This window comes from Phragmites australis, chromosome 11 (genome assembly GCF_958298935.1).
Source record: "Phragmites australis chromosome 11, lpPhrAust1.1, whole genome shotgun sequence".
In the NCBI taxonomy this organism is placed as follows: domain Eukaryota; kingdom Viridiplantae; phylum Streptophyta; class Magnoliopsida; order Poales; family Poaceae; genus Phragmites; species Phragmites australis.
Genome location: NC_084931.1, coordinates 26303165 through 26326568, shown reverse-complemented (window position 1 = coordinate 26326568; position 23404 = coordinate 26303165). Strand labels below are relative to the sequence as shown.

The 23404-nt window shown below is 43.0% G+C and overlaps 1 protein-coding gene across 1 annotated transcript; it reads left to right on the top strand.

Annotated features, from left to right (window-relative positions):
- The first annotated feature begins 828 nt into the window (after positions 1–828).
- Positions 829–13739, top strand: LOC133885134 (uncharacterized). Its single transcript, XM_062324787.1, has 5 exons — positions 829–1334; positions 1419–1482; positions 1573–1733; positions 1822–2208; positions 13249–13739. The coding sequence occupies exons 1-5, from the start codon at positions 1122–1124 to the stop codon at positions 13489–13491; spliced, it is 1068 nt and encodes a 355-aa protein (XP_062180771.1). The 5' UTR covers positions 829–1121; the 3' UTR covers positions 13492–13739.
- Positions 13740–23404: the final 9665 nt, after the last annotated feature.

Genomic DNA, 23404 nt, shown 5'->3' with positions numbered 1-23404 from the left:
GTGTGGCGCAGTGCTGGTCTGCACTGCCCCACCCTGTAGAATTTAATGTTATGGGATGAGACGCTACCCTTCTATATCATATATGACTTTGTTCGTAGGGGAATGCACTTGTGGAAGGAAAAAAATACTCGAGTAGATATCAATAAATATGATTAGACAGTTTGTGTCAGGTCCGGTCCTACGATCAGTGGGGCTAGTCGCGGGTTCAGAGGAGGTCCCAATGAGACTGGTCGCGTAAGACTCGTACTGGTTGCGGAATTTCCTACTCTGATCGTGCGACCAACTAGCTTTTAGGAAATACGTATCTTTGGTTCTTATATTCCTTGGGGACCCTTTTACTTAAAGTACCACTAGTCCACTATACTTCCTACACCAACATAATGTGTTATAAGTTGATTTGGATTGCAAAACAGATAGTGAGCAAATGGTTAGAACTCCTTCTTTCATTGATGATTGTTACAAATATATATATATGTTGATAAGGTGTCCATGTAAGAGTCATCCTTTCTAAATAAACACATAGTCGATCAATCAACTGTCAGCAACTGTCCGACGGTTAGGTGAAGATCAGTTAATTTCTAACAATAAAATGGCAGATGTAGACTTGTGAGGTCTCGCTGTTGCAAGGAGCGACATTGCAATTTTCTATTTAAAAAATAAAAATAAAAAATTCGCGCGTTCCGTGCGGCGAGGGCGACGTAACGGCAGGAGCGGAACTCTCCCGAGAAGCGAAACGCCCTCCTGCCGACGCGCGAGATCCAACGGTGCGCGACTGACGAGGGCCCGCCCGGCTCACAGGCTCTGCACCGCACTTGTCCCCTTCTCTCTCGTTGCCACTCGCCTTCCCCGGTTCTCCCCTCCACGAGACCCCCGTGCCGTGCCCCACTGGCCCTGGCAGCCGAAGGGCACCAAAGCCCCACGGCCACGGGACCCGACCAACCCAACCCGGCTAGCGAAACCACCATCCGCTCCTCGCATCGCAGGCAGCCAGGCAGCACGGCCAGGACCACCAACGCGCGCACCGTCATTCGTCGGAGTACCTCGCCCCGTGAAGCACCGCCCGTCCTCTGGTGCACGTAGGGACGCAGGGTTTGAGGCAGGGGCGAAGGGGATCGCCACCCATGGAAGCTGCCGCGGCGGTGGCGGCGGCCGTCCGTGGCGGGTCGCTCGTGCGATCCCGGGTCTCGCTTGGTCACAGGGCGCGGGGGCAGCAGGGCGTCGTGGGCGCTGGCCTCGCCGCGGCCGGCCGCCGGAGGGCGCTCGTCGCCGTGGCCTCGATACCGGAGCCGCTCCTGTCGCGCGCGCAGGAGGGCGCCGTGGCAGGGGCGCCACAGGTGAGTTGCGTCAGACCGAAATCGAGTGCGGGTGTTCCTTTAGGCGCGCTGTGATGGACTGATGCTTAGTGATTTTTTTTTCAGGCTGATGATGATGAGGTCCATGGGGGTGAGGCTGCTGCTACTGAAACCTCGTCTCCCGAAGTTGGTAAGTCCACCATGTCGAAAAATGGCTAAATCTGTTTGATCGTGATGGATCTTTCGTTTTTACCGTGCTTTTTTCTGTTCTTCCTCCCAGGTGCTGGTAAGACAGTGCGTGTCAGATTTGTGCTAAAGAAGCAGTGTCCGTTCGGCCAGAGCTTCCACCTCGTGGGCGACGACCCGGCGCTCGGCCTCTGGGATCCTTCAAAGGCGGTTGCTTTGCAGTGGGCGGATGGCCACGACTGGATCGTAGAGAAAGTGAGCCTCGGGTTGTGCGCATCGTTTAATGTCTTCCTTTCTTCTTAAGTGATCTCGTCGCCTTTTTTTATTTTCCTGTTTTCACTAGGATGTGCCAGCCAACAAGCTGATTGAGTTCAAGTTCTTGCTGCAAGATTCATCGGGAAAGTTGCACTGGCAGAATGGGTCTAATAGAAGGTTACAAACAAGTGAGACTGCAAACACATTGGTCGTCTATGAAGATTGGGGTGACGTGAAGAAACAGAAAATAGCAGAGGAGGGAGAGGCGTTGATTGGGATGGAGGAAGCAGTTATTTCAGATGACAGTGAAAGCAGAAAGGATATTGTTTTAGAAGATGCGCTCCAAATGGATGATAATCAGGTGGTCAATGAAGATGAATCCATTGTAGGCGTGGATGACGAGAAGTCAGCCGTTGCCACAGACGCTTTTGTTCAAGGGGAATCGGTGAAGGAAAATGAAGCTAAGCCACAAGAGGTACCTATTTACTGAAGTTCATCATCACCTTCTTCATATGGCATACAGTAAACATAGTTTGTTTGTATATCTGTCGTTCTGTTTTGCTGCAAATAAGTAGTTCAGTGTACATTCTATCATACTGTCTAAATTGTGGCCTCTTTCGATCTCATTAATCACTTTATATTCTGGTAGGAAGATAATAGCTCGATAACTTCAAGACATAGAGAGTAATGATGCAACCTGTAAGTAAATTATAGATGAGAAGGATTAACAATTCTGCTCTAGTTTAATTTACCCGAGCATGGTAGGTTTTCCAGTTCCTATTATCAGGGAAGATAATTTATAGAAACCAACCTTAAAAAGTAGTGGATTAGTAGGAACTATGTCGAAGATTAGTTTCTGACAATATATCCGTAATTGACTGGGGTACCTTCGAGATAAGGATTGAACACAAAATGAGACACGATTTAGACAGGTTCGGGCATCTGGTTGGAGTAATACTCTATATCCTGTATGGATGGTGATGTGTATGTATTCTCTCGAGTACAAGCAACGTGTCTAAATCTATTACAAGGAATACATTGGATTTAAACTAAACTAAGGATGATGTCGCCGAGTATCTTCTATGGTCTTAGTGCTTGCGTCGAGTAGAAACGCTTTTGGGTTAAGCGCTCTGCTGTCATCCGCACTCGAGACTCAAGAAAGGTTTGGACAATTCGACTTCTTGACATCCGTTAAAGAGTAGAGTTAAAAATATTTCCGAAATTTGAAACGTTGGGTATATGTGCATTTAATGCTCTTGAATGGGCATGCAGAAATTCGTGTGATGCCATCATCCTGTCTTTTACGCCGAACGAGGCACCACAATTTGTATCCGAAGTGGAAACGATTTTTGAGCTTTATTTTGAGGTAAGACCTATTTATTCATCCGAGGGGAGAACTCCATTGTCCTGTCCTCATTGCCTCCACTGTAAACTTGCCCTTCGAATCTATCCACCATGACTTTCTTCCAACGGCATTGTTAGAGTTCTACTTGAAAAACATCGTCTTCCCCTTAAATCTCATGGTGGAAACTTCCGATTGGGCAACTTTGCCTTTGGGGGTGCTTGACATCATCTCCAACAAGCTGGTGCATCTAAAGGATTTCGCCCTCTTTCGCTGCGTCTGCACTTCATGGTGTGAAGTGCGTAGGACGGCGGAATTCGCACCTTGGATTCTGAAAGGGCTGTTCGTGCACGAGGATGGTATGGTGGAAGTACATCGCCTAGGGGATGAAGTGGTTTTCAACCTTCGCTTTTGAGGTTTAATTGGCGACTACTGGGAGATGATTGGGGCCTCGAGCGGACTCTTGGTCGTTGTTGAAAGAGGGCATCAAATTACAGCCAGAATGATCAATCCAGTCACGGGATGGTTCTCTGATCTTCCTCCGCTTTCCTATGACGTGTTCTGGGTAAATCTGGAAGGATGTGTGGTAGAGAGGGACGAGAAGTTGCTCACCATTGTTGTTTCAAGGATGCCGTGCTTTCATCTTTAAATGATAAAGGGAGTGCATGTTTGTCTCATCAATGGACCTTCACAGTGGTTTTAGATTTCTAGTAACAAGTTCTGGTGGCGCATTGTGGATTTTCTGGGTGGAATTGTCTCAGGAGATATGTCGGGAGCCATAGCAGTATTGGAGCAGTCGATGCCCGAGTTCGACATTTGGCAACCTGGTCTGGGGGGTTCTCGACTTCTTTTGGTCGAGATTCGCGCGTTTTTCTTGAAGACTGGCGACCAGATTAACGATCCAACTGAACACAATGCATTGATGCCGGTTTCCCTTCACGCATTCAGTGATAACATTTCGGAACCACTAGAATGGGAGGCTACCCCTTGGCTGAAGGAAACATCAATTCTGTTGAGCATGACATCTGAAGCTGTACCATCAGTCCTCGGAGTTACCAACCCAGATCGAATTCTTAGCTTTCATCGGGATGATTATGATGTGCTTGTTTCCTACCATGACGAAAATTTCAAAACCATAAAATTCCTCGAGGAGAATTTTAAGTGGCGTTCTTGTAGATGGATTTTACCAAAGCTTTCCCCTTATTCGAGTATTATGCTTCTTGATAATCTTTTGTCTGATAGTTGTAAGAATGTTGCTGGCATTTTGCCTGTCGATTAATACATGCTATGACCATTCTCGAGACTTGCTAATCGAATATCCATTAATGCCTGAAAACTCAACTAGACAGACAATTAGATGCGTTGGCCTTCGAGTAACCACTTGAAGCAACCATAATAACGAGAAAAAGACTAGTATAAAACTAGAATCAAGAATAACATGATAATCTTTTGCAAATTTTCACCGGCTTGCGTTTTGATCATTGCGTGAACATGAACTTGATAGAGACACACGTAGAATCAACTAGGATTTTAGAACCTTGTTAGCCGTTAGGCACGAGATGTGTGACAACCTCTTGTACCGTTATGCTTTATTAGGTGTAATTGTTTGTTATCAACCTAACATATGCCTCTGCTGGTTCTATCCAAAACAGTCGACGCAAAGCCAGACAAACTTTTACAAAAAGTATGTTCTTACAGAGTAAATATGATATTATTATGTAGCCTCTGAGTCTCTGGTCGAGGAAAAGATTCTACGATCAGATAGTATGAAAGAACATACATGTACTATCGAAAATACATGATGTAGCCCTCAACTTTCTGCTCGATGATTGACTCCAGTGGAGAGTAAAACCGTAATATCGAAAGTATACGATGTAGCCCCCGACTCTCTATTTGATGTGATAATCAAGACAGAGAGTAGAGCTATAGCATCATAAGATACCTGACGTGGCCCCTAACTTTTCGCTCAATAATTAAGTTTGAGTAGAAAGTGGAGCATAAGCCTTGTCATCAAACAATGTAACTCCCGAGTCTCTGGTTAACGTGATAGTTAAATAGAGAGTGAAGTATAATCAGAGAGTAGAGCATAAGCATCGACTTGTTCTCCTCGACCACATGCTTGAGGGTATAAGCCCCCGGGCGTACAACAACAATTATGTTATGGTCATCGAGTGTAAATCGAACAATTAGGTAGGTGAGCATTAAAAGTCCACTCTCGCTCATGCTCGTTTTCACCACAACATTTGATTTTAACGTGTAATAATAACACCACACCCCTCTTTGCAGAGATTAAACAAGACATAACACCTCAACAGCGCATCTACTTCCGCCTAACACGCTATGTGACCGAGGCGGTCTCGTCATCACATCCGGTGCTATCGGATCTTGACAGCGCCGTTTTCGCAACATGACCCGTTTCCACAGCTATAAATAGGTACATCCGAGGCTGTCTATTTTCACCCTGTCTCCTTCCTTTTCTCCCTGCCCATCGCCCAGTAGAAACTTGTATAGCTTGAAACCATGGCTTCCACTCCAACATCTCCCGAGCCATATTCAGAAACAAGAGGAGTAGGACCTCTAGCCCCAAGGCCTCTCGCCATGGTTCCACCCGGTGTCATCATCATTTCCACTAATGAGGAGGAATCGATCGAAAGCCCTCAGAGGAGAAGGAATAGAATGTCCATCGGAGGTCATCGACCCTTCACTTGCCTCCTCCGGCATTTCCTCAACACAAACGCCATGGAACGAGCGACACATGAGTTAGCGATGCGAGCTGTGCAAGAGGGAAATGAAGATGGTGGTGATCTTAACAAGATCATCAACTTGGCTGCCAACAAGGCGATGGAGCCCCCGAACCTCTGGTGGTGAAGAAAGTGCAGTCGTCTTCTCCGTCGACAACAGATAGATCGCCTTCGTACCTTGCAGAGGGCCACTCGGCATCGTCAACGCCGGTCAGCAGCTCCAGTAGGGTCTTAGTCTCGGTCACCTTGCCTGGCCCTTATGCTGGTTGACGGCTGATCCCTTGGACGATCAGTTGCAGCTCTGCGGAGGAACGAAAGAGATTCCTCAACTCGTTTGAGGTAAGTAGGGGTCCACATACTTCTGAACTCTTGGAGGTGGCAGATCTTTACTATTTACAAGGGCTAGGCAAATCCTTTTTGTCAACAATATGTAATAGGATAGTCAGTCTAATCAAAATGTAATTGACTTACCTTTGACCTACCTTATCTATGAATGGAACTGTTGGAGTTGGTCGATGTGCCACGAGTTTTCGAGTATCTCAACGTTTGGAGTAGATAGCCGTACTAATCTAGGTCTAGTTACTTCGACTACTATATAGCACCCTTCCCACTTAGGTGATGATTTATGACGTTGAGCCTGTTTCTGCACTTTTTGTAAAACAAGGTCTCCAGCTGTGAGTGTTCTGGGTTGGACTTTTTGGCTATGATATCTATGCATCGCTTGTTGATACTTAGCTATTCGAATGGATGCTCGATCACGATACTCCTTAAGTAACTTGACATTGTTTGCTCGCGATTGCTCTTGCCCTTCTTTCGAGTAACTTTCCACTTGAGGCGATCCATACTTCAACTCGGTCGGAAGCACTATTTCTACTCCGTAGACTAAGAATAAAGGAGTTTCACTAGTGACCTTGTTAGTCGAAGTGCAAACGACTCATAGTACCGAGGGAAACTCTTTCATCCATCGTTTCGAGTAGGCATTTAGTCCGTTGAAAACCTGAGTTTTGATACCCTGCAAGGCTATACCATTGGCGCGCTCAACCCGACCATTACTTTGAGGGTGAGTTACTGAAGCGAAACAAGTTTTGATGCCAAATTCTTCACAAAACGTGATAAAGGTTTTGCTTTTGAACTGGTTACCGTTGTGTGTAATTATCAGATGTGGAATTCCGAATCGAGTAATTATACTTCTCATGAACTTCTTAGCCGCTTTTGTGGTTATTTTCCCCATAGGTTCGGCCTCAATCCACTTATTAATCGTGTCAATAGCCACGAATAGTAACTTGTAACCACATTGGGTCCTTGTGAATGGTCCCAGGATATCTAAGCCCCAGACGGAGAAAGGCTAAGAAAGAGATTGTTTTTAGAACTTGGACTGGTCGAGTGGTCTGCCTTCCAAAAAATTGGTAGCTTTCGCACTTGTTGACCAGTTTGGAAGTATCTTGGAGGGCAGTCGGCCAATAAAATTTCTGGTGGAAAGCTTTTCCAACCAAGGTGCGGTAAGCATGATTACCACACGTGCCTCCATGGAAATCAAGTAATATTTTATTGCCCTCTTACTGAGTGATGCACTTCATCAAGATTCTGTTACTTCCCTTTCGGTAGAGCTTATCGTCTACCAAAACGTATTGCTTGGACTTACGAGCAATTTTCTCTGCAGATGCATCATTGTCAGGGACCTCTCGGCCTTCGAAATAGGGTCAAAATGGGGTCATCTAAGTCGGCCCGCGTTCGAGTAGCGCATCTACCGTGTCTGCAAGTTCTGCCTCACCGACCTAACCCGACTGCTGATCAAGTTGGGTAGCATCCATTCGTCGAACTGTCGGGAGAGATGGTTTGAGGAGTTTCTCAACAAAGACTCTCATGGGCACTGGTGCTCGAGAAGAAACGAGTCTAGCAAATTCATCCGCACCAGAGTTATCACTCCTTCTGATATGCGTTACTTCTAATCTTTCAAACTTTTCCTCAAGCTTTCGCACCTCGTTCAGAGCCGCAATGTTGTCGTCCAAGCACTGGTACTCCTTTTGCACCTGGTTTACGACTAGCTGTGAGTCCCCTTTCACGAGAAGTCGCCTAATTCCATGTGATGAAGCTATGCGGAGCCTGTTTACTAGTTCTTTGTATTTTGCATAATTGTTGGAAGTTTTAAATTTAATTGAACAACGTACCTGAGTTCGTCACCTGTTGGAAATTAAAGTACAATGTCAGCCCCCGAACCCTGAAGCATGAGAGATCCATCGAAGAATTGCGTCCAGTGGTTCTCGACCACACTTGGCTTTGTTTCTTCGACGCTTGTCCATTCGGCGATGAATTCCGCCAATATTTCCGACTTAACGCTTGTTTGTGGTGCATAGTGTACGCCAAACTCATTGAGCTTGATCGTCCATTGCGCAATTTGTCCAGTAGCCTCCTTGTTGTGTATTACATCCTTGAGTGGATACGTTGTCACAACAGTGAACTTGTGCACCTGGAAATAGTGTCGTAGCTTCCAGAAGGACATCAAAACTGCATATAACAATTTCTGCACTTACGGGTACCGTAGCTTAGCGTCGTGTAGGACTTCGCTCACGTAGTACATAGGTTTCTAGACCTTGGCCTTTTTCTCGGGACATTCCCGCTCGACCACTAGAACCGTGGTTACAACTTGCCACTAGAACCGTGGTTACAACTTGTGGGGTTGCTGCAATGTAAAAAATAGCTCATCTTTTTCGTTAGGCAGTGTTAGAATTAACGGAGACGATAAATACGTTTTTAAATCGTGGAAGACATTCTCCGCTTCTTCTGTCCACTTGAACTGGTTGTCTTTCTTTAACAGCTTGAAGAATGACATCTCTCGCTCGCCCATCTTGGAGATGAATTGACTAAGGGTTGTTATGCATCCTGTCAATTTTTGAACTTTTTTCAATGTTCGAGGTGACCATTTGGTCGAGTGCCTCGATTTTACGCCGATTAGCCTTAATGCCTCGACTTGACACTAGGAAGCCGAGAAGCTTGCCAGACAAAACGCCGAACGAGCAATTCTCGGGATTAAGCATCATATGATACTTCCTGAGGTTGTCGAATATCTCCTTGAGGTCGTTAATCAATACGTCTTTGGTTCTAGACTTAACTATAATATTATTGACATAAGCTTCAACATTGTGCACGATCTAGGGCTATAAGCAGTTTTAAATACACCGTTGATAAGTAGCACCAGTATTCTTAAACTGAAAGACATCTTAACATAACAAAATACACAAAAAAAAGAGTAACAAAATCAGTTTTCTCTTCATCCTCCACCCTATGCTAATTTGGTGATACCCCGAATAGCCATCTAGAGAACACGAGGCACAACCCGCCGTAGAGTCAGCGATCTGGTCGATGCGAAGAAGAGGAAAAGGATCCTTGGTACAAGCTTTGTTGAGGTCAGTAAAGTCGACACACATTCTCCACCTGCCATTAGGTTTCTTCATGAGGACGGGATTTGCGAGCCACATAGAATGACAAACCTCTCGAATGAAGTCTGCTTTTAGAAGTTTGACGATCTCTTGGGTAGCTTGCTTCCTATCATCTGCAAACATTCGTTGTTTCTGCACTACAGGTTTGGTGTCAGGTTTGACAGCTAGTCGATGTTCAATCACCTCTCTAGGGATCCGAGGCTATCGGACGGTTGCTATGCAAGCACATCTCGATTCGTTCGGAGAAAAGTGTTGAGCACGAGTTCCTATTTGAGATTAAGGTCAACCCCTATCTTGATCGTCTTGGCTGATTTAGATGAGTCGAGGGGTATTGCCTTATATACCACCATCGATCTTCTTGTCCCTAACACCGTCGTTATAATCTCCTTTGGCGGCCTCGTTGGACATGAAAGTGCTAGCAAGACTTACGAACTTGGAATCCTCAACCTCAACAACAGCGTGATGTTTCTGGCTCTTAGACTCCACACCTTTTGAAGTAGTTGCCGTTCGGCAGAAGTGCTTGACCATATCTAAGCTCTGCTTATCGCATTTGACCGCTGCATGCTGATCCACTTTGACAGTTATGAACCCTTTGGGGCATGGGATCTTGAGTGTTTGATACGCATAGTACACTACGGTCATGAACTTGTCTAACATTAGGTGGTCTAGAATCATATTGTATGCTGTCTCAAAGTCAGCGACATCAAAGGTTAACTTCTCTGTACGGAAGTTGCTAGGCTCTCCGAACGTGACTGGTAGCTCGATCTGGCCAAGAGGTATATTGGATGAATTTGGAGTTGTACCATGAAAAGGCTCAGCTTCTGCCTTGAGCTCCAACCTTAAAATTCCCATCTTGTCTAACATCTTGGCAAAGATGAGATTAAGTGAACTACCCCCACCAACCAATATTCAATGTATCTTGATGTTAAGGATAGTAGGATGGACCACGACCAGATATCGACCCAGGTGTGGAGCCGCAGTTGGGTGGTGAACTTGGTTGAAGCTGATCGGGACCTCTGACCACTTGAGGTATCGAGTAGGCCCTGTTAGAGCCAGGTTGGTCTCTCTCTCTCGATCGCTTTGTACTATCTCTTGGACTCATACGTGACAAATCCTTCGAAGATGTGTGCCAAGTTCTGATCGGCCCTGCGAAATTCGGGTTCGTCGTCTTTAGCATCCGGCTTGGCTTGTTTGCTATGATGATCAGCAACAGCGGCCTTGAGCTTATCATCGACCTTTTTTTTAACGTTGTGACATTCATCGAAGTTATGTTGGTTGGTCTGATGGACGGGACACCACTTTCCACCATTTCAGCTTAGGCCTTTGTTATCCCTGGTGTTGCGCGACTTGCTCCTATCGACCGCAGCTACAGTTGTGTCTGGACCTTTGCGCTTGTCACCAGGTTTATTTTTCTTCCCCTCCCCCCCCCCCCCCCTCGTTCTTAGAAGACTCGGGATTGTCCTTGCCAGGCTGAGGATTTTTGACATGTGTTTGAGCTCAGCACGCTTTGCAGACTTGTCGGCCAACTCGAAGAGCTCTTTGACCGTTTGGATCTTTCTAGTGGCTAACTTGCCGACCAGATCTGTGTCCTTGACACCTCGCTTAAAGGCGATGATGACTGACTCGTCGGAGATGTCCGGGATCGTGTTGTGCCTATCGCTGAACCTCTGGATGAAATCTCGAAGAGATTCGTCTTTGCCTTGGTTCAGTTGATGAAGATCGTTCTCCGTTCTTGGGCGCTCGAACGTGCCTTGGAAATTGGTGATGAACTGAGCTTCAGCTCAGCCCACGATCGAATTGAGTTAAGAGGCAAGTTCAACAGCCAGGACCGTGTTGGCCCATCCAGCGTAGTCAACAGATAGTTGGCCATCACCTTGTTGTCACCGCCCGTTGCTCGAATAACAGTGGTATAGATCTGCAACCACTCATTAGGATTGAGCTTTTCATCGTATTTTTGGATCGAACCCGCTTTGAACTTCTCAGGTCATCGCATCGATCGGAGCTCAGACGTGAAGGCTTTGCAACCCCCCATCAAACTCTTCAGGAGGCGGAGGAGAAGGATTGTCACGCCTGTTCCTTCGAATAGGGGAGTCATGTCGATCATCTAGTCCTGAAGATTGCTCTCATTATAGTGTCGGTCGTCCTCACAACGTTCCTCATGATAGTTGTATATCACTACCCGTAGATCGTGTCGATCGTGAGGGATGCGGTTTCTCAGGTCTTCCTGGTTCTTGCGCCTATGAATATGATAGGTATAGCCCAACCGTCCAAGCTTCCCATCTGCGATTCCTCTACTCGGGGATGTCCGCGTCTGTGGCTTCTCGAGCCGACGCCTTACCGACTATGGTGTCTAGAACTGCCAAGGTTGTTTACTTGAGCAGTCTGGATTTGAGCCGCATCAAGTAAAGTCTTCACTTGATTGAGCATCGGGGTTAAAGGATTCGCCGGATCCAACTTGGGGAATGATCTTAGAATCAGATGAGCGCCCTGAACGTTAGTCTATGGAGTATTGCAGACACTGCTGCCAAGGTTTGGTTGCGGCTAAGTCGATGAAGCCTCATGACAGTTGTTTTGAGAGTATCCGTTTCTCGATCTCGGGACTGGTGATGGTGGAGGGTTACCCACTGAAGTCGTCGTTGAAGACCAAAGGGCACCTAACCTCCTGCGATCCGTCGATGATCAATAGTATTAGGAGCTAATTGGGCAATAGCCATAGATGTTCCTGGCGGTATATTTTCGATGACGACGGTACCGCGGGCGGCGGCTGTCACTGCTGGGTCTACAGGAATCCCGGTGCCATTGTTCTCTACAGCGTTTTGATCTACCGCCATCCAGTTGTCAGGTGGGGTTCCGACTCCTTAAGCCATGAACACGAATCGATTTGTTCAGCTGCTCTAGCTGTCGATCGAGTTCCTCGTTGCCAATGTCTATGCACTGGAGAACGCTAGACTCCTTGGGATCCTAGTCGAGATGTCCCATCTCACGGTATGCCTCCAATGGGTTGGACTCGAGAATACCAGTGTGGATCAATCTACCTTGATTGTCCTAGCAGAAAACCATAGTTTCGAAGAGAATCTCAGATCCGACAGGAGGTGATGAGTAGATGGCTTCTGCCAACTTAAAGTGGTCATAGAAACTGTCATCAAAGAAACCAGCGCGGATGTAAACTCGAGACATGATCAATCCTGGAAAGCAGAAGAAGACCCTCACCTGGCGTGTCAACTGTTGAAGATTAGTTCCTGACAATATGTCCGTAATTGACTGGGGCACCTTTGAGACCACGAATTGAACACGAATTGAGACACGTGATTTAGACAGGTTTGAGTTCCCGGTTGGAGTAATATCCTACGTCATGTATGGATGGTGATGTGTATGTATTCTCTCGAGTATAAGTAATGTGTCTAAACCTCTTACAGGGAATAGATTGGATCTAAGCTAAACTAAGGAGATGTGGTCGAGTATCTTCTATGGTCTTGGTGCTTGCGTCAAGTTGCAGATGCCTCTCCCTCCCTGGGGTCTGGGTCCCCACTTTATATAGGGCTGATATGATGTATCTTATCCAACCGTAGTCGATAGAAAGTTCTTCATCTTGTCTACCACGACAAAGCAGATGAATTCAATTTGGATACTAGTCGTTCTCAAGTTAAGCAACTAATCGAAACCTTCCTAGTATACATTTTCTAAATTTTCGGGTGTATCGGGTATCATAGATTCAGTTTCATAGTATCTGAAGTTGTTATATATGTACACGGTATATCTTGTTCATATATATTATACACCTTATGCGTAAATACCCTATAGTTAGATATTCGACAAACTAAATTATCAAGTTTAATTTACTCATTTCATTAGAAGGTGGAAGGAGTGTAAAGTGCAACAAGTCGGGTTTGGTTATGGCTGGTAGTTCAGTTATCCATTGTAAGGCTTATTTCTCATTTGATATGTTCCTGTCATTATCGTACTCATATAATGTTTCTTTTTTTCTTCTTGGTCAGCCAATGCTCCATGAAGAACTGAAAATTCTAGACGAGCTTCATGAAAAAGAATATATCGAGCACGGCAGTGCTTCATGTGCTGATGAGAGTTATGCTGAAAAAACAGAAGATAATACCTTGTCTGAGGATGGTGTTCGGGTTGAGAATGGTTTGACCAGTGCTTACGAACATAATTTGCTTTGGGGTTGGAAAGCCCTGCAGCAGCTGCTGATGAGCCTGGGCTTCAAAATGGATGCTACATGAAAGAAGCATAACCTACTGCTGTATATATGTGCGTGTTGCAGCTTGGATGCATCTGTGTTGTTTGGAAGATCGTCTATTTCACCACTGAGGAGACTGCCTTTCTGGACTGTAATGGAAAAGGCTAGCACTCTAGCAGCTACTGGTATTGTATGTATATATTCTTTTTTCCAGAAGTGCTGGATGATAGAACTAGTTATCAATAATCGAGCATCAGTTGTTGTGGAAACTTATCCCATCAACTCGCTGAATATGTTATGCTCTGCAATGTTGTCTGCTCATTGTCTATACCTGTGGTCGGAGAGATGTCTTTGAGAAAAGTGGAAAGGTTCGTATGATAACTTGGTTCCAATTTCCTTTGGAACGCAATATTCTCTCCAATCACAAACAAATGTTTTGGACATTGGCACGGCTTCCAAGACGTAGTTCTGACTTTTTGGCCTACAATTTCTAACGTGGTATATTTGTGGGTCTTTGTGAAATTATGATAAAATATTTCTTAACTTCCACCATGCAATAATTCTCAACATCCAACTCATCCAGATTGTAGCTCTCAACTTCCGTAACTTCCACAACAGTAGTAGAAATGTAAGATGGCCAACCGGTCTCTATCTAAACAAGGTTAGGTCCAGAATTACATATCTTACCGATAACAGCTTAGCATGCTTTAAACGTTAATACCTGTAGCTGTCTCTTATCTGAAGAGGAACACAAATGCATATCAAGCTCGCACATCATCGGATTAACGACGGCCATTGAGTTGATCGCAAGATCCCAACTACTGTATATTTTCCGGTGCTAGGCGGCTAGGCCGTGATAGAAGAGCCTGGGCAAGGGCAAGGCCGATTTGGACCAAGACAGGAGATGGTACAGACTCATGCGGGGTGATCTTGTGGCACCCTTGACGTGTTTATTCAGAAGATCTTTTTTAGGGCAAGTGTTTATTCAGAAGCTTCCAAGCTTCTACCTGAGGATTCTTTTTGCGTTGAAATGAAATCTTGCTTTGCCTTCTCCGGCTGGTGCTGCCGTGTTGGCAACTGCAATCTTTATTGTACCTGTAACAATAAAACAAAAGGAAAAGAGAAAAAAAAGCTTCGTTTGGGTTGCTTTTTTTACAACTATAAAAGAGTGCAAAAACATTGCTTTCGTCTTTTAGATAAAAAACTTTGTTTTTTCTTTTGAAAAGACAAAAAGACTTAGTGAGAAACATGACCATGGTTAGGTTTAGGGTTGAGGATTTGATATTTAAGGTTAGATCAAAGCTGGAGGTTGGGAGGTGGTTATGTCACCTATCGTTAATTTAGGGTATGGTGACGTTGGTGGACACCATATTGTGAGAGAAGGTTGGGAGATGGTGACATTACCAATTCAGAGGGTGGTGTTGGTGGAGCCCATCAGACAGAGGTGGTGAGCAAGATATAAATAAGGTGGTAGTACGAGACTTATTGACAAATAGGAATAATAGACTAATGATAGACCAGGATGCATAGAAGAAAACGGAGGTGACCACTTGCGTGGTCAGCTCAATGCGGGTTGGGTTCGGATTTTTCTTCAAATCACAACTTCAAAAAGCTTCATTGAATTAGTAAATTAAATATTTTATGATAGATTACTATTCTAAAGAGCGAGCGCAACACAACACTTAGCAATGTAAAACTCAAACTATTCTAAATATACTTTTCTTGAGTCAGTAAATTAAATATTTTCTCTAAACACCGTATCATATTTACAACTAGGTGGCTAACCCCGGATCTGGATCCGGGGACCCAGCTGATTCGCCTGACCACATCGCCGAGCCATCTAAATCCAAACCCATCCTCACCCCGGCGCGCCGAGGAAACGCCCCGGTGATGTGATGGCTAGCGGCGCCAGCAGCAGCGGTGGGCACGGGAGCGGGGGCGAGTCGGTGGTGATCGACTACGGCCAGTGCCGCACAGCCTGCGGCTACTGTCAATCCACCAGCTACATGAGCATCTCCCATGGTACCATTCCGGAAATCCCTTCTGATGAAACTAATTCACTTTGGTTCGACCTGGATCGGACCTTGTTGCACGCGGAATCGCTTGGTAGTTCTATAATCTTGGGTTGATGCGTCACGTGTAGGATGTCTGGCTCCGGATCACCATGGAATTTAAGGATTTTTGCGTAAATGTTGCTGCCAAAGGGGCCAGTGCCACAGCACGATAGTTTGGCAGTTAGGATTATGGAGAATTGTCGTTGCTTCAGCTTATGCTAGTAGGGAAATGGCTTCTGGTTGCTAGCTGCGGGGTGTGTAGATAGTCTATGAACCTGTTAATGGTTACTTTTGTAACTCAAACATACTTCTGATTGCTATTTTGTGAGTGTATGAATGCTTCGAATGCCTCAGTTTTGCTCTTAGCTTGTAATACTAGCAACAACCATCCAGTTTTACCTCTCTAAAATGAAATGGAAAATAGCAAATTAGTATTATTGTTAACTCTTAATGGAAGGATAAATGTGGATGATATCATATATGTTGGCAGTGATGTTATCGAGTATAATCAATTTTATGTAATTAGTCAGTCTTACAATGGAAAGGGATGCAGGCAGATATGAATCTCTTTGACATTTACTTCAGATTCATTATTTTTTCTTGAGTGAATTGCACAAAACTACAAATATTATGCTATTTGTAATATAAAACTACAAGTATTGTGCCTAGTAACACAAAACTACAAGTATTGTACACTAGTTTCACACAAAATCTGATTTTTTAATTAGATTCACCCAAAAAATAGTCTTATGTTTCTTCAAAAATCCTATAACTTTTTGTATAAATTCTATAATTCATGTGCAACCAATTTTAATTGGATTCAACCAAAAAACTCTGTGTAGAATTTAAATTAAAATTATCCAAAAATGCTACATTTATAACTCCTAACAATTATTAGGGCCTCAAATAAACTCCCAAAATATGGGAAAATTCACTAATATTCTTCTTATATGATGTACTGATTTCTAAAATTATTTCTAGCTCTAGTTTATATGGTAAAAAAGTGAGTTCCTTTGTAAGTATATATAAAGTAACTCACTTTTTCACCATATAAAGTAGTGATGAAAATAATTTTATAAATTAGTCCATCATATAAGAAGAATATTAGTGAATTTTCTCATATTTTTGGGATTTTATTTGAGGCTCTAACAATTATTAGGAGTTATAAAAGTAGCCTTAGAGAATTTTAGTTTAAATTCTACATAGGATTTTGGATGAGTTTAATTGAAATGAGTTGCACATGGATTATGGAGCACGTACAAAAAGTTCTAGGATTTTTGGAGAAATATAAGACCATTTTTTGGTAAATCTAATTAAAATCGGGTTTTATATGAAATTAGTACACAATACTTGTAGTTTTGTGTTACTATTTACAATATTTGTAGTTTTGTGTTATAAATACACAATACTTATAGTTTTATACAATTTACTCTTTTTTCTTTCTTCCTTAGTTACCTTTGTTCTCTTCTTATTCTAACTGTCGTCCGTATATTTGTCTATAGAAGGCTTTATCACATCGTTTAATGTGCTATCTTCTGTCCTAATGATCTTGCCGGTCTATGGGCCAACAGTTTGAAAGCTGATGACTATCAAGGTGCAAAAGAAAAATATTTAGTTCAAAATTTTACCTTTTGTATGTAACTTGGAACCAAACTTTTTTTATCCCGCTTCCAGTAAAATCAGATAATACATGGATTTGGATAATTGAGGTTTGCTGCTTCTTTTGTATGTACACATGGTTCAGGGTTATAAAGGTTATAATATGAAATATCCTATATGCTTCTTGTATTCGAAATCTTATTTGGCACCAAATAATAAATGTAATTGCTAAAATTGTTCTGGAAATTGATTCTCTGTAAGCATCTAAAAATATAAATGGTGATATAGTTACGTAGTCATCTGTTTCTTGCGTTATAGTGTATGATGGAAATGAGGTAATGTAGTGTGACCAAAAGCTTGTGTAGCTCAAAATAATAGTGAGACACATGTCCTCGCCTTGTTTCCTATCATAAATCATAATGTAGAGTGTTCTCAGGGCAATTTGTGGTTGTTTGCTACTCTGCAGATTTTAGTTGGTTATAGCCAAATGTTAGTTATAGGAAAATTTGCTATTCCTCGTAATATTTTTCTGTTATGGCTCAAAAATATTGTTTTCAAGTTTCAACTAACTGTTACATCCAAACCTAGAGAAAATAGGTAGTTTTGAAAAGCTACTATAGACTATAGTGCCAAACGGAGCCTAAAACAGCCTCGTAAACATCATTGTGGCGGTATGCATTGGGGCAGGGGAAGGGACTATTGATGATGTTGGAATGCATGTTTAGACAAAGTTGGTTTTCTTTGATAAGCTCGGTTTAAAATACTTGTTTGAAAAGATCTGCCGGACCTAGCCCAGAACCGGTAACCGAGTGGTTACCGGCCAGTTCTCAGTTCAATCCCGGTATCTTTTCATTTTTCTCTCATTCTTTTTCAAACAGTCAACAGCTTCCAGTGTCCAACAAATTCTAACTGCACCCAGAGTTCAAAACAACCAGAAACAGCTCAGAATAGAATACTCTCACTGGGTGCAACAAGCCTATAATTCTACTCGTGTCCACCAGGGATTTCTGGTTCCCGGGCTGGGATTTGGAAACCTGGATAAGCTCAAGGAATTTAATGATATTGGATAGTACAACTTTATCAAACTTTTCTCGGGCGATTTATACCTCTGAGTTCGGATTTATAAACCTGAGTATGGATACAAAGCTATTGCTTGATACTGGATCTAAGGTATGCAAATGCTTTAGTTGAGATTTGATTTACTTTGATTGTGCATGTTCACAGATGAAGTTAATCTATCTTGTCAGGATAACTGTGATACAAACATAAGCAGCACTAAGTTCCACCATGTTTTGTTCTTGCCATCTAGTCCACTAATGGCTGCCATGTAGCTAGTTGAAGATGCATAAGCAAGTTCTCTACATGTGAATGTGTGTGAGGAGGCAGGATGAACACATGTGATGAGCTGCTGTTTTGGTTGTTGCACTGTACAGGATCCAAAGCCACAGCAGCCTGCAACACAATATTCACCCAGTAGAAGGAAATTGGATTTACTAGTAAACTGCAATCATGCACAACCAAGTATTGCATTGATTTTCGACTATCAATTCACCTACTGGAAAAGGCAAATGTACCCTGACTACAAAATGTAAAACAACAGCCTGTTACGTAAAATCAGATTTATAAAAACAAAGAGGTGTCCTGTTATATTGCAGCATTTTTCAACATGGGAGAAAATGCATCCCGCAAAACAAGTTTATTCAGAACAAGGGTGCATTTGCTGCTGAAGTATTTATTTAACTAGAGAATTTATAGAAATGGCAGTGAAAGCATGGTGGATTTAGCTAACTTATTGGTGAATAAGTATCCCTTAATTAGTTTAGGCTCTTCCTTACAATATTTGCTTCTTGTTTTTTCATATAGGGAAAAGCACTTTGTCATGGTTTTGACTTTTGACCATGATGGAAACTTTACAGTTCTCCTTGATCGTGGGTGGAGGAGGTCTGGCTATTTTGTTTACAAACCTGAGATGGAACGAACAAGCTGTCCCTCTTATACAATACGCTTGAAGGCAAATGATTTCATTTGTTCCAAAGAGCAAGGTCGTGTACTTAAAAAGATGCAAAGGTACCTTTTTTATTTTGTCTATTCCCCCACTTTTACATATGTCACACTGAGTTTATAATATTGATTTTCTAGTTACTCAACTACTCAAAAAATGTCCTGTGTTGTGTGTTCACTTTATCCATCAGCAGGTTCCTTGATGGCGAGCTTGATCCACAGGCTGGAAGTCCCCAGTGCAAAGCAAACCCTACGAAACGTTTGTTAGATCTTAAAGCTTCACTTAATCAACATAATAGCTAGACCTAAGATCAAACACCCTAAGTGCGGAAGCGTGAGGTGTTTACCTGAGTTCGGTGACGCCATCTGATGATGGTGAAGTGGTCGCCGGCGTGATGAAGAGGCTTTGGCCGATGTAGTCGATCACCAGCACGTATTAGATGAAGAAGCGGCGGTCTTCACCTCGTTGACAGCACCCTAAGGATTGGATTAGGGTTAAGATATGAGGAGAGGCGGCTGACTTCGTGAGTTAGATCATGTCTTCCGAAACCCCTCACATCTGTTATATATGCAGTGCTGCACGAGGTGGGACCGCAACCAAATACGTTGGATGCACCCCCAATCACGGTGCATGTGAGAAACGGCTCCCATGCGTTTCGTTTGTTAGTTAGGAGACGTTAGGGAGAGTGGAGCCGAGATCAAAACCAACATTCTTCCCCTTGATCGTAAGGCTAATATCATAAGCCCACTCTCAATGAAACAGCATACCAAGGCAAAGTATTACAGTGGTCAATAAAATGCCACTGAAACCCAAATACCTATAGTGTACCATTCCATCTCGAAATGGAAATTCGTTATACTTGATGGGAGTTGGTTTGTTTAATGGTCCTCTTAATCCAGAATCATAGACTTTCTAATATCCCCATGCCGGCAACATGATCACAAAAAATATGAGGTGGTAAGCCTTTAGTGAGTGGATCCGCAAGCATTGACTTAGTGCTTATGTGCTTGCTTGACACTTATTGTTTGATCCTGGATTTTATCTTTCACAACGTGATACTTAATGTCGATGTGTTTAGCAGCACCACTCGACTTGTTGTTACTCGTATAGAAAACTGCGGGTTGATTATCGCAGTATAATGTAAGTGGTTTTGCAATGCTGTCGACCACTCTTAGTCCCGGGATAAAGTTCTTTAGCCATACAGCCTGCCCGGTAGCCTCATAACATGCCACAAACTCAGCTTGCATCGTTGAAGATGCTGTAAGTGTCTGCTTGGAGCTTTTCCACGAGATAGCTCCTCCAGCAAGGGTGAAGATATAACCTGATGTGGATTTCTTAGTGTCTACACACCCCGCAAAGTCTGCATCTGAATAACCAATGACTTCAAGATTGTCGGATTCTCTAAATGTGAGCATGTGGTTCTTAGTGCCTTGCAAATAGCGAAGGACTTTCTTAACAGCTTTCCAGTGGTCCGGTCCTGGATTTGATTGATATCTGCCAAGCATCCCGGTCACGAAAGCTAAGTCAGGACGTGTACAAACTTGAGCATACATAATGCTTCCGACAGCTGAAGCATAAGGAACCGTCTTCATTTGATCAATTTCATATTGGTTCCTTGGACATTGATATGTCCTAAACTTATCGCCCTTAACAATAGGAGCAGGCGTGGCAGAGCACTTATGCATATTGTATTTCTTTAGTACTCTGTCAATGTATGCCTTTTGAGACAAACCTAATGCTCCTTTGGACTGATCTCAATGAATTTCAATGCCAAGAACATAAGAGGCTTCACCGAGATCCTTCATATCAAAATTAGAGGAAATAAATCTCTTGGTCTCAAACAGCATATTCTTATCACTGCTGGCCAATAAGATATCATCCACATAAAGAACTAAGATGGTGAATTTTCCCCCTTTAAACTTTATATAAATGCAGTTATCAACTTCATTTTCTTTAAAGCCAAAATTTCTGATGACTTTGTCAAACTTGAGATACCACTGTCTAGACGTTTGTTTTAGACCATAAATTGATTTCTTAAGGCGACATCCCAAATGTTCGTTGTCTTTCATGACAAAACCTTCTGGCTGAGCCATGTAAACATTTTCTTCCAAGTCACCATTAAGGAATGCCGTTTTTACATCCATTTGATGCAGCTCTAAATCATAATGTGCTGTGAGCGCCATAATTATTCTGAAAGAATCTTTACTTGATACAGGAGAGAAAGTTTCATTATAATCGATTCCTTCTCTTTGCGAGAAGCCTTTAGCTACGAGCCTTGCTTTGAACCTTTCGATGTTCCCATTAGAGTCATGTTTTGTTTTGTAGACCCATTTACAGCCTACTGTTTTGGCTCCGTCAGGAATTTCTACTAGGTCCCATATATCATTATTGCTCATAGATTTTAATTCGTCATTCATGGCATTAAGCCACTCAGACGAATGCTTACTCATCATGGCTTCTTTATATGAGTTGGGATCTTCTGTCTTCCCTATGTCATTAACATCCTCATTCATATAAACAACATAATCATTCGAGATGGCAGGTCTCATGTCACGCTGTGATCTCCTGATCGGTTCATTATGCACTGCAGGACAAGGACTGGGTACTGCAGGGGACTGCTGAGGCTCATCGTTAGGTATATCATTAGGAATTTTAGAGACCTCAACAGGGGGTGAAGTGACGTTAGTTTTTACTGAAGGTGCAACCACCTGAGGCATAGGGATGTGTGACTCTTGTATCAGCGGAGCAGGAACATAAACCCGTTTTTCTTCAAGATCAACTTCCCTTGCCTCCATATCCCCGTTTTCAAGAAACACAGCATGTCTTGTTTCTACGAACTTAGTGATCCTATCTGGACAGTAAAAACGATATCCCTTTGATCTTTCTGGATATCCGATAAAGTGACAACTAACTGTCTTAGGATCTAATTTCCCAATATGTGGATTAAAGACTTTAGCTTCAGCTGCACAGCCCCACACGCGTAAATACTTTAAAGAGGGTTTTCTTCCAGTCCATAATTCATATGGTGTTTTTGGAACTGATTTACTGGGAACCCGATTAAGAATGTGTGTGGCTGTCTTAAGTGCCTCCATCCACAGTCCAACTGGTAAACTAGAATAGTTGAGCATACTTCGCACCATGTCCATAAGCGTGCGGTTACGTCGCTCAGCTACCCTGTTTTGCTGAGGTTCACCAGGTGTAGAATATTGGGCTACTATACTATTTTCTTGAAGGAATCTGGCAAAAGGAGTTATTATTGTCTGCAAATTTTTCATAGTTCTCTAACGTTTAACTCTTACCATTGCAGGTGGGTTCGCTAGGATTTAGCCAAACCTCTACTAGATAAGAGTTTATATTCCGTTCTATCAGATTTTGCTAGAGTACAAGATGAAATTCCTCAGCCACAGATTTGTGGTCCTTCGAATGACTCTTCAGCCAAAATTTACCACTTTGAGTCTCCAACTGATGAGGATGATGAAGATTTCAATGACTATGAATCAGATATGATGGTTGATGAAGAGAGAGTTCATTCAGAAAAGGCTGATACAACTGAGGATAGTTCCAACAGAAGTGACATTGAAAATATCATCCTAGACCTGAATGGTTCTCGAGTTAAATATAAGGTATATACTCAAATTCGACATCCAATCTAAAGGATGATACTATCCCAGATTATCTGTGCACTGAAATGGGGGCATATCATTAGGCAGACATTAATTTTGCCTTTTAGTATCCATTTGGAAATTATCAGTCTTTTCTGTTATAAAATCATCTATCTTTTCGTAAGGCTATTCTATAGAACTTGTATTTAAAACTCTCTCTTTTCTAGTTCCTAAATTTGCAATTATTTATGATCCGTAATGATTAAAACCGTTTGCTCCACTGTTGGTATACGTCCGATCTGTGAAGTTATTCTTCGGGGGTGCATTAATCTGTGGCATTTTTTACTGTTGTTTAGATTAAAAAAGATTGGTCCTATTTTGCCTTTCAGGATCTTCAACAAGTGTTTGGGCCAATCGTGAGGAGACACGTCAATGCACTTGAAGGGCAATTGAGCAGATACGTCAAAGCTGTAGGGAAGGAGCTATCTGATGGAATGGTCTATTCCCTTACTTGATATGCAACTGTGTCCGAGGGAGCAATTCTATCATGAAAGGTGCACATGAAAGCTAAACTCTTGTTCATCCAAACGAAAGCTTGAACTCTGGTGCTGTTGCATGTCTATGCTCGTCGATTTGTTGTAAAGATCCGAAGAGCTCAGAATGGAGGCTGACATGGCAAATTATCTGGTCGAGTCTTTT

Excerpts from the sequence above, each read along its gene's own strand:
- LOC133885134 (XM_062324787.1), top strand. The coding sequence starts at position 1,122 with ATGGAAGCTGCCGCGGCGGTGGCGGCGGCCGTCCGTGGCGGGTCGCTC. Across the intron at positions 1,335-1,418 it reads CCGTGGCAGGGGCGCCACAG|GCTGATGATGATGAGGTCCA; the intron begins GTGAGTTGCGTC and ends TTTTTTTTTCAG. Across the intron at positions 2,209-13,248 it reads ATGAAGCTAAGCCACAAGAG|CCAATGCTCCATGAAGAACT; the intron begins GTACCTATTTAC and ends CTTCTTGGTCAG.